Genomic DNA, 16,555 nt, shown 5'->3' with positions numbered 1-16,555 from the left:
GACAAGATGGTGATCGTTGGCCTCTTTGCTTCCTTTGTACCCTGGGATCTTAGCACCACAGATCCTTTCAGAGGCCCTGTGTGGGATCTCTTTTGAGAGCCACCGGTAGGACAGACATTGCAGAGACGACTCAGGAGGACACTGGACGTCGTGTGTGGGAAAGGGTCCCGCCCTGGGGCTTCTCCCACCAGCTAGCATACCATGCCTTCGTGTGGGTCAAGTGATGTGTAACATAGAATTTAAGTGACCTTCCGTAACAAAACGCCTGTGATCCTGGGGTTGCTGAGCCTCCTAGGAGCACTGGAACGCGCTCTCTGCGTGGCTTCCAAGGCTCTAGTCTCTTCAGGCCAAGGACATGAGGTTTGTCAGCTGAAACGGGGGGCTGCCATGAGATCAGCAGTCGAGTCCTGCGCCCGGGTCTCCTCCTCCTGCTCTGAGTCAGCTGGCTCATCTATCCAAGGCAGCTCTTTCCCTCTCGGGGCGGACCTAGGGTCCTTTCCTCTTCTATCCCACTGGCCTAGTAGCATTCTTCTGTCCAAACCAGCCAGCCTGAGCGGCGGAAAGGGAAGGACTGGCTTTCTCATTATTTCCCCAGTGCAGCCCCTTGCCCTCTCTGGACTTTTGAGCAGCATGTGCTCTTTCTCCTGCCTGCAGATGTCCCAGTTCATTGTCCAGTGCCTGAACCCTTACCGGAAACCTGACTGCAAAGTGGGAAGAATCACCACAACTGAAGACTTCAAACACCTAGCTCGCAAGGTATCCCCTCTGTTCTGACGACGTTCTGGGCAAACCGTGTACCTTTCATCATAGAAAGTGGGTTTTCCTTGCCAGATGCCTGGGCTGGGGACCCAGGAAGAGGGAGGGAAGGTTAGGGAAGGGAGGGCATCCTCCTTGAGGGTAGGGTTGGTGGTCCTGTCACAGACTCTCGCGGGGCTTCGCCTCCCCTTTCTGCTGATCCCAGCACCAGCCTGCCCCAGCCTCTCTCTTTATTCAATCCCAGTCTTGGTGAGAAGGGCCCTGAGGCACCAGGCTGGCCTTACCCCCTGAAATCCTTCCCACTCTGGTCTCTCTTCCTGTGTCCTGGACAGCTGACTCACGGCGTGATGAATAAGGAGCTGAAGTACTGTAAGAACCCTGAGGATCTGGAGTGCAATGAGAATGTGAAACACAAAACCAAGGAGTACATTAAGAAGTACATGCAGAAGTTTGGGGCCGTTTACAAACCCAAAGAGGACACTGAATTAGAGTGACTTGTGGGGCCAGGGTGGGAGGACAGGTGAGCAGGTGGGACAGACTCGGGAGAAGAAACCCTGCAGGCCCGCTGCCCCCCCCGCCCCCCGTCAGGGCTGTGCTACTGGTGACACGTCGCCCTGGGGAATGGGGAGCTCAGACCTGCAGATTTCAGCTGAAAGCCACGAAAATGAGCTCCATCTACAAGCGATCTTTGGTCCTGAGCTGTTGGGGTGTGGTGTGGTTGGAGGCCCATCAGAGGCAAGGGCTTAGGGAAGGACCCCACTAAGATCCTGGCCAGGCCTAGCCCCACTCCCAAACCTGGGTCTCCTCCTTGGCGGTGCTGTCAGCGCACAGACCCATGCGCATCCCCACCCATGACCCCTCACCCTGACGATCTGTATTATATTTTAATGTATATGTGAATATATTGAAAATAATTTTGTTTTTTCCTGGTTTTGTTTGTTTTTCGTTTTGCTTTTAGCCTCTACGTGCTAGATCACAGGAAGACTTTGTAAGGATGGTTTTAAGTTCTGCAAGGTTTAATTTGTTATCATGTAAATATTCCAAAGCAGGCTGCCTTGTGGTTTCGGCCAGCCTTGTGCTATGTTGATAAGATTGATTTACTGCTTAAAATCACTTTACTTTATCCAATTTTTACTGAACTTTTTATGTAAAAAATAAAATCGATTAAAGAACTTGGAATGTGTGTTCCCTAAAAGCTCGTCAAGCATATTTGTATACAGTGGTGTCACTGGAGAGAGAAAGGAGAGATGGTGGCCATAGATGTGTGAGTCCAGAGTTAATCCTTGAGCTTGGAGTTCAGTCACAGGCCTTGTTCCTGACAGGTCCCACTGGGACTGACACTTGTGGCCTTGGGATCTTGTGCCTGTGTTCAGGGTGGAGTCAACTCGTACTACATGTATTCCAGAGCAAAAGAGGTGGGCCTGAGGGCCTCAAAGGGTCTGGGCTTCTTTACTTTGGTTCATAGGTCAGGCAGGAGAAAGGCACGAGTCTTCCCTTTATACCTCCTGGCTGAGGAGAGGAAGGCATTGACCCTCTTCCCTCCAGAACTTGAGTTCCCCAAGCTCACTGGAATGCTCTTTTGGTGGGTGGGTTCCCCGACCTCCCCCACCATGCAGCCTGACCCTGGGCTTGGACCCTAGAGGACCCCTATAAAGGGGTACAGTGCGTAGGCTGTGATGAGACTGGACATCTCCTGGAGGAGGCAGGGCTCAGTGGCCCGACCCACCTCCCCCACCACCCTTTGAAGGGTAAGTTGTCTGGGCTGTGAGGAGGACTGTAGGCTGCCAGCCAGTCTGGAACTGTCTTTGCAAAGAGACTGGTCCCATGTCTTCCTCACCAGGGCTGTTTTGCTCCCTGCAGCAATGCCCTTGGGGGAGGGGCCGCGGCCCACTGAGTCTTGGGCAGGGAGGATGGTGGATAGAGCATTCGCCTGCTGGGTGCTGGGCCAGGCACTTGGAGCTTGGGTTGTGCGCGTTTGATCCTTACAACCCTAGGGACACGAGTTGGCACTGTTCAGATGAGGAAATTCTGCCTCAGGCTCAGGAACTCATATCCTCATTGTTAAAAGAGGATAAGAACACCTATTTTCAAGTCCTAATCATTAGACGTGCTATTTAATAATGTAGCCAAAGTGTTTTCCCATGCTACTGCAGCCTTCAAAACTATTTAAAGCACATTACATCAAATGGATGGACTCTAATTCAACCCTCTTGACATTTGAGAGTTATTAACAGAGAATATATCTCAGTTAATGTGCACATTAAAAGGGAGTGGCTCTCTTGGGTGGGTTTGGGGTGCAGGGGTACGGCCCCATGCTCTGCTGCTGGCAACCAAGTCAAACTCACAGTTTGACCTGAGGCTCCAGTTTCAGATGTTCCAAGGAAATTTAGGTGGCCTTCCATTAAAGGGTGGTGACCAGGGAGCTGTAGAGTTTCAGATAGGACACCTCTGAAAAGAGATTCTATTCTCTTAGCTCCCTACGGAGTTTTTTTTTGAAAACTTTCCCCGTTCCACACACCCCTTGACACCTTCAGACTCCGATCCCTTAGTTGTGACGAGGGGTGCCAGCCGATCCAGAAGCTGTTGGGTGCCACTCGGCACAGGCTTCCACATTCGGGGCCAGTCCAGTGCTCGAGAGCCCTGGGGCCGGCTCCCCTCCCACGGAGGTGCAAGCTCGCTCCCAAGCGTGCCGGGCTGATTTCAGCTGACTGCACGCTGAGCCTCTCCTGGGTCATGGCCCAATGGTCATCTCCGGATGGAGGGAGCCATAAACCTGCCCTTCCTTAAGGACAAGATTTCCAGGGTTAAGCAGCCCCGTGAGATGGTTTCTGAGGAGCAGCAGGCTGATGTTCGGCCCTCCCAGAGCAGCCGATACCAGTCACGTGTCAGCAAGAGGTCAGGGACCGACCCGAGGCCTCTCTGGGCCACCGCTGAATCCCACGACTCTGGAGTTCGGGTGGCCATGTTGCTCCAGGGGCCCCGACCCTCGTGGGCGCCAGGATGGGGGCCGTTGCTCCTTCCCAGGCAGGGGCCTGTCTGCTGTAGCAACCGCTTCAGAAGGCAGTAACCAGCCTGCCTTCCTCTCCTTCGGGCAGGCAGATACGTGGGCGGGGGGGGGGCGCGCAGGTGTCTTGGTGGCAGCTGTTCTGCCCGCAGCTGCCCCTTGGGTGGGTGGGACGACCCGCTTGCCCTTGGCTTGTGTGGAAGTCGCAGAAGCAGCTATGGAAGCATGGCTGGAACTCCCTCCTGAGACTGGTAAGAACGGGCTTTGTAAGGAGAGTCTTTCTTCCTTTTTCTCATCTAGAGCTGACCTGCTTCCCAGGACGTCTGCCTCCAGCCTCCCCTTGATGCTGGTCACAGCAGAAGTCACAAAAACAGCCTCCATCCCAAGGCCCCTCAGTGCCAGTCTGAGAGTGGAAGGGGTAGGGGGAGCCTACTGAATGTGCCATCCTGTTACTGGCCTCCAGCTAAGGAAGCTAAAGTTCGGAGAGGCAAACTAGCTCCCTCCCACGCGCAGCCAGTGAATGGCGGACGCAGGATGCGAAGGCCAGCCGTGCCTCCGGAGCGGGCCCGTCTCCTAGGCTCACGCGCTCCTCCCGCACCCCAGGGGCCCTCTCTGCCTCACAGACACCCCACTGTCCCACAGGCCCAAGGAGTCAGAGGCGGCACAGTAGTCCCAAGTGGCCTTTAATAGGAGATACAAAAGTAGAAAAACCAGTTGAGGCTAAATAAGGGGAGGTGGAGCGGGGAGGAGGGCAGGGCCACTCCTTGCTGCTCAGTACCCCCCACGTCCTGGTCCCTGTCCTGGAGGAAGGTAGGGCGAGGGTAGGTGAGCGGCGGCTGGATCTTCTGTGTTCCCTCCGAACAGAGCAGGCGGAGGCCACCGATGCCGGAAAGCTCACGAAAGGGAAAGCGTATTTGCGTGCGGGACAGGGGAAGGCACCAAAGCAGGTTCCCCGAGAGGCCGGGCTGTGGTGGCCTCACTCACACCACAGAGCAGCCCTCAGCTGGGGGGCCCAGAACCCGGACCACATCGTCACGGCCCAGGGAAGCCAGGGCGTCCTCCAGCACCCTGAGGGTGGCACCACTGCCTTCTTTGACAGCCCAGTCCCGCAGCAGGGCGGAGGCTGGCCCCTGGCCCCGGGCCATGATCTCCACAGCGTCAGCCTGGTAGCCCAGGCGGCCTGCCAGGCCCTGCCAGCCCTCGTCAGGTTGGCCTGACGCTTCCAGGAGCCGCTCCACCTCCTCTTGCTGCTGCCGAGGGAGATGAAGGTAGAGCCGGCAGCCAGGTTCAGGATGTGGCCCTGGGGTGGGAGACGTGAGGGGCACAGAGGGTCAGACGGGCTGGGGGGTATGGCAGAGCTGGGTCTGAAAGTCTTCAGATTGGGGAAGGACGCTCACCCTGGCTGGGGGCACAGGGCTCCTGGCCGCTGGGATTGTCCCGGAAGGCAATGCTGTCCCCATGCCTCTGATCCCTGTCGAGGGCCCCCAGCTCTGCGGTCCGAGCTTTGGCCAGCTGCTGTCTTTGTTTACGTGAGCGCCAGCTGTGGGGAGCAGGGGGGACCCGCCAACCTGTTCCAGCCCACGCTGACAAGACAGGGGGCTGGCTGCGAGTCCAGCTGGGGAGGGGCGTGCCACAGGGCAGTGCCCGGGAGTACCTACCACTTGAAGGCCACGTAGGCGAGCAGACCAAGGACCACGGTGGCCAGGAGGGCACAGTAGACGGGGATAATGCTGCCTGAGGCCCCTGGAGGCTCAGGGGGGAATGGGGAGGAGGTATTGGGGGCCAGAGCTCCCCCTACCCATACCCCTTCCCTGTCCCTGTCCGGCACCCTCTGCGTCTTGTCTGTGGAGGAAAGGACAAACAGGGTCGAGGACAAGGAATCAAAGCCAGGCCCTAACTAGTGGTCACTTAGACTTCGCTGCCAAAAAGGTTTGAACCAACAGTTGCTACACTTCATAGAATCAAAAATTCATACCACGGCATCGAGACTGGCGTCCTTACCCACCCTCAACTCCCACAGCCTCCTCTCTGCTCACCGCTCTTGGACACCTAGCCCTTCCTGGGGGTACCCGCCTCCCGGGTGTCCCGAAGTCTGCTCTTGCTGTTATGACCTTCTCCAACTGGCAGGCATCGCCTACTCTGGGAAGGCTTCCTCGATCTCTCCCAAGTCTCTCCCTTTTCTGGCTCCTGCTGAACCTCCCCTGTCTACTGGGGCATTACCCTGTGTGTCCTGTCTCTCCCACCACGTCTGGAACCCCACAGGGGCCTCTGCACACGAGACCTTGTAAAGTTTTGCAAAATAAAGCTGAGCTAGAAGGCAAGTGAACGCTGCTGCTCGCTTCTGCCTGGAGGCCAATTAACTCCACAATCCGGCGCAGGCAGGGCCGAGGGAACAGGGAACTCCAGAGCTGTGTGACCTACCCACCTACCCAGTGCCCCAAATCTGGATCTAAAGGCACTTACCCACATGGACCATGCCTTCCCTGTGGCTGGAGTTGTGAAGCATGGCTCTGCCGGCTAGCAATGCTCCCAGGGACTGCATCTCTTGGAGAAGGGGTTGGAGTGTCATGGCAACACTCAGGCCAGGGAGCTGGGAAACTTCTCCGCTACATGTAGCAAGATGGGGGATTTTCTTCAGGCCAGATGTCGGGAGTCCCTTGGTATATTCTGTCCCCCTCTCCTGGCTCCATCCTGATTCACTCCAGGGCTGGTTACCCCCCTGCAACTTCCCCACTCACCAACCTGGACCAGTTTCCTCCTGTGTTAGATGGGGTGGCTTTGACAGAGCTAGTCCCCACAGGCCAAAGCTGGAGGAGCCAGGGTGCAGGTCAGGATGGAGGGGAGCAGGCTGGGAACCTTAGCAACCCCTGGCCTGAGTCCAGGGATGGCAAGGGAGCACCACAGAGACTCCCATCCCCACCTCAGTCAGAGCCAGGCGGAGACTTGCTGGGTGGGGGAGCTCCCCCAGACTTCTCTGCATGAGCCCGGGGAACCCAACACCCTAAGCCCCGAAGGCGAGGCTTCCTGTGACGATAGTCCCACTCCTGCCTCCAGGGTCAGTGTCCAGCCCTCACCTCCTGCCCAGAAACTGGACAGGAGGGTTCTGAGGTGGGTTCGGCAAGCGCAGAAGAGTATCCGGGCCCAGAGGCCCCCTGGTCCTTTCTCACCTGGGAGTTCAGATGGCCTGGAGGCCAGAAAGCTAAGGGACAGGGCCCGTCTGGACCTACAGGGTTGATCCCGCTGGGACCCACTTCCTAAGGCCTGGGTAAGAGAAGCCTCATCTGGGCCGCGAATGGATCTTGCCCGGAAAAGGCACGCAAAGCTGGGGGCAGGCCCTCCAACTCTCCAACATCCACCACCACATCCGGCCTGGTCTCCAAACTCACTTCCCTGCCCAGTCAGCAATTGGGTCTGGGACAGAGACTGCAGGGGCCCTTGTACATTTGTGTCACTTACCACATAAGGGGCCCTTCCCGGATCCCGGTTGGCAGGTGGGCCTGTGACCAGCGCGCCTAGCCACGCCAGGCCTGTGTCTGCCCGACCCACCCCAGGGCTACTGCGGGGCTGGAGCCTCTACCCGCCCCCCGCATCCCCACTCCCGCCCCCCACACACACACCCGTCTCCGGGCACAAAACACGCCCATGCATGCCAATACGGACGCCGGCACCACGACGGCCGACACCCGCAGGATGGCGGGCCTCGAGGTGGGGGACAGAAAAGCAGCCCTCGGCTCTCTCAGTCCAGGAAGACCCGGAGCTCTGTCCCCAACCCCCTTCTGACCTGCGGCGGCCGCCCCTCCGCGGCTCCCAGGATCCAGTCCTGGCTGGCCGGACTCGGGCCTCTGTGCAGCCAGGCTCCCGTGGGCCAGCCGGGAAGGCTGCGTGCAGTCCCTGGGGAGGCCAACTCCGGCGAGGCGCGGGGGCTGGGCGGGACGGGCGGTCCCGGGAGTCAGCCAGAGCGCCCACGGAGGAGCGGCCTAGGCCGGAGGGCGGGGGCGCGCGGGGGCGCGGCCGTCGGCGGCCCCGCCCCGCGCAGGGACGCGCACACGTGCGGCGGTGTCGCGAGGACGCGCGGAGGCCGGGAGAACCACCCGCCGGGTAGGATCGGCAGGCGGGGTCCCCCGGGACAGAGGCGGCGCGGCTGGGGAAACAGGCCACGCGGAGGAGGCGAGACGCCCTGGAGGGCTCCTGGGCCAGGGGAACGCGAGCCCAGGACGGTGGCCTGGGCAGGCGGAGACCACCGCGCGCACGTATACTCGGAGGCGAAGCGGATACAAAACTAGGCCAGGTTTATTGCCGAGAGTGGTAGAGCGGGGGGCCGCCTTTAGAGATTAAGGCCACAGCCCGGCCCCCGTGCTCCGACGGGACGCGGGGTTTGGGAGCCTGAGCTCCCACCCGCCCCATACTGTGCAAAAAGTGCGGTGCGGCCGCTAAGGCCAGTGCCAGACTCCGGGCGGCCCCTCTGCCGGCGAGGGGCGGGACTTCCTGGAGTGAACCGCCCACCAATCCCTGAGCTGGGCGGGGGTGGGGTCCCGCCCACCCCCGGAGCCGGGCCGACGGCCGCGGCGTGCTCTCCTCCTCCGGATTCCCGCCGACTCCTGGGCGGGGCCTCCAAGGGCGGAGGCCGCTGGGGGAGGAGCCTGCGCGGTGGGGCGGGGCGGGGCGGCTGTCAGCGCGCCTCTCCTGGGTTGTACTCTGTCTCCCCCGAGGACACCTGTGAGATGCGCCTGGAGGACCGCCACAGCTTCCGCGCGAACTGGCTGCTGCGCGCCTGGGGCGGGGGGGAGGTGGGGGGAGAAGTGGGATTGGGGAGAGGTGGGCCAGAACCGTCGCCCCCCGCCCCGATCGAGGCCCGCCCTGCCCTTACCCTCACCTCAGAGGGCTGCCCCGCGCCCACCACGATAAGCTTGCCGTCCTCCAGGCCCACGAGCACGTGGCTGCGCTCCTTGGTCACAGCCACGCTGCGGATGGGCACCTTCATGGGTAGGGGAGGCGCAGCCGGAAGCAGCCTGCAGGGAGGGAGGGATATACCTGAACTCTCAGCGGCAAGGGAGCTTTGTGTTTTCATTCTCCTGTGTACCCTACCCTCTCTGTTGCATTTGAAGGGATGGCTCAACTGAAACCTTAATACATAAAGGGACCTTCCACAAGTGTGTAGCTAAGGGAGGCCCAGGGCAAGATCAACCCCCGGGGGCGGGGGGGGGGGTGGAGACACAGAAGACAGGCCCTGAAGAATGTGCCCATGGACATGTAAAGGGGCTATGGGTAGGCCCACCGTTGTGGGGTGGGGGGGAGACGCAGGGGGTGCTGGGAGGCTAGCACCTTTTAGTATCCTCTGCCAATGACTCTCACCCTGCAGGTCCATGAACTCATGAAGAGCAGAACTCACTTGTTCAGGTGGAGGATGTGCAGGGCACACTGGGCGGTGCCCAGCAGAACAAAGTCCTCCGTCACCGCCAGGGCTGTGGGCTGCTCTACCAGGGGCAGTGAAGCCCGTAACTTCCCATTCACGGAGTACAGGTGCAAAGAGTAGGTGACCTGGGAGAAGCAAGAGGTGTCAGCAAGAACAGAATCCCAACTACCCCGTTCTTGGCTGAGCACCCCTTTTCCATACCTGAGCCCCCACACGCTCCCACGCCGAGCTCTGTACCACAATCTGGCCCTCAGACCCCAGCGCCAGATGGGACACAGGTCCGGGTAATGTGGCCCCTGGGGGCTGTAGTGCTGCCACAAATTGGCCACGGCGTACGGTGTGGATGATCACAGTTCCATCCTGAAGGAAGGCAGCGAAGGGTTCTGGGCACGGGTCTCTAATCTCCAGGGGCATTGCCTAGCAAACTTGGCCTCCCCTGGGCACAGGCACCCACACATACCTCAGATCCAGATACAGCCATGTCGAGTTCAGTGCTGATGGCCACACAGCTCACTGCAGCCTCATGCCCGTATAGCACCTGCACAGGCTTTGATGCCAGTCCCACCGAGAGACCACCCTGTGGGTAGTCAAGGCTGGCTCAGGACTGGGGACACCTCACTACCCTGGCCAGAGTGCTGGAGGGTGGTGGAGCCCCAGCCTTGCTCACAGTGGCAGAAATAAGGGGTGGATGGGCTGCAGGCGTGGACTATGGGGGCCCCATGGGGCTGCCCACCCAGCACACCTCCTGCAGGAGCCGCCACACCATGCACGTGGTGTCCCGGGAGCCCGAGATGAGGTAGATGCCACAGGTGTCCAGTGCCAGGCAAGTCACTACATCTGCACGGGGAGGGGAGGGTGCAAGCGGAATGCAGCGGTCACCCCCTCCCCTGGCCCGCTACCCAGACCCGCACCACCCCAGCTCCCAGGCTGCACATACCAAGGTGGCGGTTGAGCTGTTTCAGCAGCTTGCCCCGCGGTAGTGCGGTCACTCGCAGGCTGCCATCCCAATGGCCACCACTGAACAGCAGCTTTCCGTCGGGGGCCACTGCCAGGGCCTGTCCACTCACGCCACGGTCCGGCACCCACGGGCCGCTCAGCAGTCGTTGCATCCTGACCCGGTGTTGGGTGGGGGGGACAGGTGAGGCCAGGCCAACACAGAAGACCCGGGCCCTCAGAGGCCTTGGCCAGACCCTGCCGCTGGCCCACACCCTGACTGGGTGGGGCGACAACTCGGGGGTGCAGGGTATTTAGAGCCCACCCCTGCCCACCTCCCTCTGTCCTACTTGGGGTTGCCCATGGTGGCGTCTTTGCTGAAGCTGAAGTAGTTGTTTATGTTCCGGTCGTAGGGCAGCCAGCTGTGGATGCCCAACAGCCCACTGGCACTCACGGTCACCTGTGGGCCAGAGGGGCCAGGGGTGGGTGCGGGGCGGAAGCCCGAGCAGGGGCGGAGCTGAGACGGGCGCTGCGCGGTGCACTTACCAAGAGGTCTGAGGTGCCCTGGATGGTGAAGGAGTGGGACTGCCGGTGGGGGACCAGGGCCAGCACCAGGGGCACGCCATCACTGATGACCTGCAGAGCAGAGCTCAGCTGGGGACCGCACTCCCCTGCCTGCCGCCTGGGGCACCGTTCTTTCCTCTCCTCCCAGCCCCCAGTGCTCACAGACTAGGGGTCACAGAGGCAGAGGTCCCTCTGCGACACAGTCAGGGGAGCTCAGTGTGCCTTCAGGAGGGCGTCCCCGAAAGTGAGGGAGTGAGAAGCTGGGATGGACAAGGCCACTCTCTCCGTCTCGACCTTGGTCTCGACCTTGGTCCTCCCACCCTCGGACTTCATGTCCCCCCGGCCTGCTGGCAGGACAGGAGGGGTCACTAAAAAGGTCAGGCCTGGGGGACCCTCTCAGGGGAACAGGAACATGAGGGAAATTATCCAAGGCTACACTGCCTTCCTTCCTTAGGGTCTCCCTAAGTTTTCAGAGATGGTTGGGGGGGGTCAACAACTTGTCCTGGCCTCGGCAAAGAAGGTACCCCAGCCCCGCGCCCGTTACCTCTTTTTCAAAGTTGTCTAACATCAGTGACCTTGATTTAAGTCTTTCATCTGCCCCAAGAGGTTGGTAAGGACAGTGAAGTTAAACCCATTTCACAGAGCAGGAAGATGAAGCCCTGCCTCCACTCACCTCCGCAAAGAAGGCCTTGAGCTGGTCCAGGTGCTGGAAGATGCTAGGTGAGTTAGTGTCCAGGCGCGCGAGGCGTTGGGCTGCTTCCTCGGCGGAGAGCCGAGCTGGATGTGGCTCCTGTGGACAGCGGCTGGTCAGCACCACGGCCTGGGCATCCCTGACCCGTGATCCTCCGAGCTGGTCTTACCTTCAGCAGCTGACAGGGGGTCTGCCCAAAATTACTGATAATGCCCTCCAGAGCCTTCCGTTCCCGCTCGTCCACCACGTGGTCCAGGTCCACGGCCCCTGGGCAAGGCAGGCTGAGCAGTCAGGACTTGCCCCGTGCCCTCTGCACTCTGCCCTCCTCCGCAGTGGCCCGGCCCCCACGGGAGTCCAGGGCACCGCCCACCTTCATAGGTACAGTAATAGAAGACGTTGAGCGCCTCCTCCGCGGCCGGTCCCCGCTGCTTGTAGCCAAAGATGAGGTCAATCCACTCGTGCAGGTGGGCAGACACATACTCGGACTCCTGCGGGTGGGGAGGTGCCAGTCAGTCCAGGGACGGCTGGCCCCCCCACCCCCACCCCGCCGCCCCCAACCCTGCACCTCAACCCTGGCCGTCTGCCTGTCCATGTTCAGCCCTCACCAGAGCCTGGCGGTGCTGCTGGATGAAGTCCTCCGGGGAGCTGGCCCACGGCGGCAGCACCACGTCGTCCACCTTCTCGTTGGTCAGCTGGAGGCAGCCCAGGTCGAAGCCTGGCCCGGAGGACGGGGTGAGCGGTCTCGCTGTAGCTTCACCCACGTCGCTGGCCAGGCCTGGCCTGTGCGCTCCGCCCCCAGGGCCCCCCCAGCCCCACTCCAGCTCCTACCGTTCTGGTTCTCCAGGAAGTCGGGGAAGTAGAAGAACTCCGGGATAAGCTCCTTCACATCGGCAGGGCTCTCCAAGCGGGCCTGCCAGGCTGCCGCCACGGAGTGGAACTGCCGGTCGGAGCAGTCAAAGCTGGGGGAGGGGCACAGGCTGCAGTGAGCGGGGCGGGGAACGGGGACGAGGAAGGAGAGCTGCAGCTGAGGGCTGGAAGGGGGCTGGAAGGGAGCCGAAGGGCCCGGGACACCCGGAGGATCTTGCCTCTTCCCCTCATCTGCAGCAACCCACCCTCAGCCCTGCCATCTGCCAGCTCCCCCCGCCCCCCCGCCCGGGGCCGCACCGGCCACTCTGCAGCTGGACGTGCAGGGAGGTGAAGGGTTCCACGCGGATGAGGTAGTGCATCACGCCTGCTGCGTTGGAATAGTGGGTGCCATAGTGGAACTTGTTGATGGTGCCCGCTGGGTCCTCAAAGCTCTCGTATCTGGAGCCGCAGTTGGAGGGGAGTCAGCAAAAGCCCTGCCCTCGCTCATCCCAGCCCCCAAGCCTGGCCTCGCCCACACACTCACTTCTCCCTCACGAGCTGGGCATGCTTGGGGTTCACCACACCGATGGGCTTGGACAGGTCCCGGAAGACGGCCGGGTTGCTGAGGTCCAAAGTTGGGGACACGTAGTCCTGCAGGACCCAGGGGAACTGGCCGCCCACCCAGGGAAGGAGCTGCATGAGGGTCCTGATGGCCTACCTGCCCAGCCTGCCCTGCCCTCACCCTCAGGAAGATGGGCAGAGCCCGCAGGGGGGTGGGGGTGGGGGGTGCTGCACCACTTGGAGGGACCCCAGGGAAGCAGGCCAGAACAGGACTCCCTTCAGGGGGAAGGGGGGTAGCGTTTGGGGTGGGGGGGTGGAGGCAGGTAGGGGCAGGGAATGGAGGCCAGGTGTCAGGCAGCACCCACCCGGGCCAGGCTTAGGACTTGGCCCACCATCAGCGCCCAGACTGGACTGAACCAGGGCCAGCAGAGCAGAGGAGCAGGGGTGGAGGTAAGGAGTGGACCCTCACCACAGGGTACTGAGACAGGTCGTTGTAGGTCCGCCCCGCAATGGTGTTGAGTTGCATCAAGTACTCAAAGTTGGAGATCTCACGCTGAACCCATTTCTGGGGGGCAGGGGCAGGCAAGAGGTGAGTCAGCTGGGCTGCCCGGCACTCCTGCCAACCACAGGGCCCTGGCCTTGCCCGCCCCCCATACTCGAGTTCTCTCACCTGGGTGAGGCCAGAGGCACGCAGCATCTCCTGGGGGGAGCGGCTGCTTAGGTAGCCTTGGCTCGGGGGTCGGAGGCGCAGGAGCAACGAGTACGCCTGGTTCCGCACCTGGGTATGGGGCGGGATGGGGCAGGGCTGGGGCCTGGGGGCCTGGTAAGGAGACGAGGCTACGGTCCCGCCCACCTTGCACGGGAAGTTGAGGAAGTAGTTGGCCTGATCAATGAAGAAGAGCTCGAGCGCTGAGCGGCGCAGGTTGAAGCGGCGCAGGTGGACCTCGCGCAGCTGGGCGAGTGGGCGCCGGAAGTCGTGGCCAATGCCTGTGCCGACGGACATTGGGTGCAGCAGTCACTCACCCCGGTCCCACCAGACCCCAGCCACCCCCTGCCGTCCTTCTAAGCAGCCAGAGGAGGACGCACCCTCCTCCGTTTCCACGCGCTCGACGCTGCCATCGTAGAAGTACACGTGCTGGGTGGTGATCTCCAGCAGCCCCGGGATCACAGCCACCACCGTGACGAGCTGGCACTCTGCGGAAAGCACCAGCTTCTCATGCTGCTCGTCCAGTTCCGCCGCCTGCATCCTGAGGGCCGGCACCCACTTCAGGCTCAAGGCTCTGGGACCCCCTTCCGGATAAGCCCAAGGACCACACTCTCCAAGCACATCAAGTCGCAGGGTACAGACTCTCGTGCTTCACAGAGGAGAGGGAGGGACTGCCCAGGCTCCAGTGCCCACGGACCCCCGGTCCCCAACCCCAAACCTGGGCCTCTGAACGTCTTGCCACGACACCAACTCCTACCCCTGGCTTCCCCTGTTCAGCCCCTGCCCACTCCCTTGGGCCCCCATGCGTGGTCTGATTTGTATTTCTCGGTCCTGCCCTAGGGTGCCTCGTCATGAAAGAGCCACGGCTGATTCTGCTGGACAGCTCTCCCCACCTGCCCACCTGACTCTGGACAGTCCCTTCAGGGTGTTCAGCCCCGTAAGCGAAGAGGAAGTGGCTCAGGAGTCAGTCTCACAGGAGGCATGCGCGCATTGGAGTAGAGCCCTGCTCCCCACTCCTGGTCCGCGCTCTCGCAGCCCCACTCACGCTTTCTCCAGCGCAGCCAGCTCATCTTCGCCCAGCTGGTCTTCCTGCAGCTCCTCTGGTAGGGTGCTGACTTTGGCCTCCTTGGTCACTGCCAGAGGCAGCGAGGCCTCCTCCGCAGGGGTCAGGGGGGCCTCACCTGCAGCGGGCCCCGGGGTGTTCAGCCAGAGCTGGGCAGGGCAGGGCCTAGGGGGTTGGGCAGACCCCGCTCCGGACACCCTCTCTCACCCAGGTTGTCACGCAGGGCGCTCGCTTCCAGGTGAGGGTTGAAGTGGTGGTTGGGCACTAGCTTCAGACGCATGCGCGAATATGTCTCGGCACTGGACAGCTTCCAGCGCGGAACAGGTGGGTCCCTGCGGATACGTCCGGGACGGTGGGCATGAGTGGGCACGGGAGTCTGCAGAAGCCCCCATTCCTCCCTGGCCTCGCCCCACACCCTGTGTGGTGGTCCAGGTCCCTCCAGCCCTCCCAGGCCCCGCCCCCACCGGGCTCCGCCCGAGCCCCGCCCACCTCAGGGCCCAGGCCCCACAGGGGCTGGAGAGCTGACGCCACAGCGCCCCCCAGTGCAGCAGGGCGGTGGAGTGCTGCGCCGCCTGCTGCTTCAGGGCCGCCGCGTAGCGCAGCCCCTCCAGGCGCCCCCGCCTCTGCGCAGGTTCCAGCACCAAGTCCTGCGGGGGTGAGGGAATGGGTCAGTCCCGCCGGCGGCTTGCCATCCCACCAGCCGCCGTCTGGGCGCAGGGGTGGGGCAGCTCCCCACCCTGGCCCCGGGCTGCACACCTGGAAGGCCCGCCGGCTGTGTGCCCGCTCCCGCTGGAGCCGCTGTCCACTACTCATAAGCGTGTCGTAGCAGGCATTCCAGAAGCCCGACATGAGGTCGTGGCTCTTTGCGTAGGTGTCCATCTCGAACTGCGACATGGTGGGCTGCACCTGGAGGATTGGGCAGGGAGAGGAGATCAGCGCTGGACGCGGGCCCCGGGGCCCCCATTTCTCCTCCCGCGCCCGCACCTCCAGGCACCTGCTTGTCTATGAAGTGGCGCCATTCAGGTGTGGCACAGAAGGCCTGGAAGTCCTCGAAGAAGGTGGGGCTGCCGTTGGTGGGCGGCAGGGAAGGCAGTCCCCACTGGAGGCCCAGCGGCCCATAGGCACGGTCAAGCAGGGTGCGCACCAGGGGCACCAGCCACGAGCAGCGTTCCGCGGCTGCAGCGGCTGCATTTGGGTGCTCCCTGTCCTCGGAGGTGGTTTTTGGTGGGGAAGTGTTCAGCGCGCGCGCCAGCGCCGACTCCAGCTTGGAGAGCACATAGCAGGCCTCCTCCCGCCGCATGGTTACTGTGGTCTGCAGCAGCGAGTGCAGTTTCACGTAGGCCTGGGCGTGCAGCTGGGGGCGGGAGGGGGTGTGGGTGGCGTCCAGCCACTCCCCAGACTCCCCACACCTTCCCCTGCTGGACCCCAACCCACCCTGGGCTCACCTGTGGGTCCTCCAGCAGGATGTAGCCAAGCACAAGGCGCAGGCCAATCTGGGCCATCTCGCGGAGATCCGCTGTGCCGTTGGCCAGGTGAGGCCAGGCTCCCAGGCGGTCAAGCAGACTGCACACCCCTTCAAAGAGCTGCAGCGCCACATAACCCCGGCAGCCATCATCAGAGGAGGCCAGCAGCCCATGGGGAAGGAGCAAGGTAAGGTTTAGTCTGCGGGCCAAGTGAGGTTTGCACACACAGACACCATTCTCCTGCACCCATGAGCGCGCCCGTGCACTCGCCCACCTCCCGGACCAGACGCCCGCGGGCTCACAGGGACACGCAGACTCCTGCGGCTCCCAGGCCCTGGAGCTACCGCACCTTCTCACTCCACAGCTCCTGGTTACCGTGGCCCTCCGCACACAAGAAGTCCTGCAGCAGGCGCAGAAGCCAGAGCGCCTGCTGGGTGAGGCTGGCCAGGACCCCGATGGGGGCCTCTTTGATGTCGGTCAGGGCTGACTCCAGCATCATCTCCAGGAGGCTGGGGATGGATGAGGGACTCGGGGGTCTGTCCGACTGCCTTCTTC

General features: G+C 62.1%; 3 protein-coding genes across 14 annotated transcripts in view; 1 reads left to right on the top strand and 2 right to left on the bottom strand.

Annotated features, from left to right (window-relative positions):
• The window catches only part of SETD2 (SET domain containing 2, histone lysine methyltransferase), a 125,752-nt gene extending 123,817 nt beyond the window's left edge, over positions 1-1,935 (top strand). Inside the window, exons 18-20 of one of the 2 annotated variants that reach the window (XM_025885660.2) lie at positions 655-756; positions 1,089-1,276; positions 1,715-1,935. In XM_025885660.2, coding sequence (XP_025741445.2) covers positions 655-756; positions 1,089-1,250 — 264 coding nt within the window. In that variant the 3' untranslated portion in view covers positions 1,251-1,276; positions 1,715-1,935. Of the gene's footprint in view, positions 1-654; positions 757-1,088 lie in introns of both variants that reach the window. The other variant, XM_073901087.1, reaches the window with a different exon arrangement.
• Positions 1,936-4,426: 2,491 nt separating this feature from the next.
• On the bottom strand, positions 4,427-7,759 carry LOC112833639 (death domain-containing membrane protein NRADD-like). 2 transcript variants are annotated; one of them, XM_073901086.1, is made up of 5 exons: positions 7,542-7,759; positions 6,224-6,366; positions 5,419-5,602; positions 5,158-5,300; positions 4,427-5,060 (listed from the first exon to the last, which is right to left on the bottom strand). In XM_073901086.1, exons 2-5 carry the CDS (start codon positions 6,327-6,329, stop codon positions 4,741-4,743), a joined length of 753 nt encoding a protein of 250 aa, XP_073757187.1. In that variant the 5' UTR covers positions 6,330-6,366; positions 7,542-7,759; the 3' UTR covers positions 4,427-4,740. The 2 variants fall into 2 exon arrangements, with proteins under 2 accessions (XP_073757187.1, XP_025740645.2); XM_025884860.2 differs by lacking the exon at positions 7,542-7,759 and adding an exon at positions 6,503-7,338.
• A 273-nt stretch (positions 7,760-8,032) lies between these two features.
• NBEAL2 (neurobeachin like 2) overlaps positions 8,033-16,555 on the bottom strand; it is a 29,065-nt gene continuing 20,542 nt past the window's right edge. For 6 of the 10 annotated variants that reach the window (XM_073901077.1, XM_073901081.1, XM_073901079.1 and 3 more), the window contains 26 exons: positions 16,350-16,509; positions 15,983-16,120; positions 15,532-15,891; positions 15,294-15,443; positions 15,027-15,184; positions 14,745-14,869; positions 14,520-14,655; positions 13,855-14,015; positions 13,439-13,755; positions 13,238-13,333; positions 12,752-12,876; positions 12,526-12,666; positions 12,190-12,320; positions 11,967-12,076; positions 11,732-11,849; positions 11,531-11,628; positions 11,344-11,460; positions 10,653-10,742; positions 10,457-10,566; positions 10,111-10,283; positions 9,916-10,010; positions 9,634-9,750; positions 9,375-9,533; positions 9,150-9,298; positions 8,628-8,769; positions 8,033-8,531 (listed from right to left, as the gene is read on the bottom strand). In XM_073901077.1, coding sequence (XP_073757178.1) covers positions 8,430-8,531; positions 8,628-8,769; positions 9,150-9,298; positions 9,375-9,533; positions 9,634-9,750; positions 9,916-10,010; positions 10,111-10,283; positions 10,457-10,566; positions 10,653-10,742; positions 11,344-11,460; positions 11,531-11,628; positions 11,732-11,849; positions 11,967-12,076; positions 12,190-12,320; positions 12,526-12,666; positions 12,752-12,876; positions 13,238-13,333; positions 13,439-13,755; positions 13,855-14,015; positions 14,520-14,655; positions 14,745-14,869; positions 15,027-15,184; positions 15,294-15,443; positions 15,532-15,891; positions 15,983-16,120; positions 16,350-16,509 — 3,778 coding nt within the window. In that variant the 3' untranslated portion in view covers positions 8,033-8,429. The remainder of the gene's footprint in view (positions 8,532-8,627; positions 8,770-9,149; positions 9,299-9,374; positions 9,534-9,633; positions 9,751-9,915; positions 10,011-10,110; positions 10,284-10,456; positions 10,567-10,652; positions 10,743-11,343; positions 11,461-11,530; positions 11,629-11,731; positions 11,850-11,966; positions 12,077-12,189; positions 12,321-12,525; positions 12,667-12,751; positions 12,877-13,237; positions 13,334-13,438; positions 13,756-13,854; positions 14,016-14,519; positions 14,656-14,744; positions 14,870-15,026; positions 15,185-15,293; positions 15,444-15,531; positions 15,892-15,982; positions 16,121-16,349; positions 16,510-16,555) is intronic. The other 4 variants (XM_073901078.1, XM_025884861.2, XM_025884863.2 and 1 more) reach the window with 1 other exon arrangement.

The sequence above is a fragment of the Callorhinus ursinus genome, unplaced genomic scaffold (assembly GCF_003265705.2).
Source record: "Callorhinus ursinus isolate GAN/ISIS: 27379988/994484 unplaced genomic scaffold, GSC_fseal_2.0 scaffold15, whole genome shotgun sequence".
NCBI classification, from domain to species: domain Eukaryota; kingdom Metazoa; phylum Chordata; class Mammalia; order Carnivora; family Otariidae; genus Callorhinus; species Callorhinus ursinus.
Note: the sequence above shows the minus strand (reverse complement) of the source record. Positions and strands in the feature narration are given on the sequence as shown.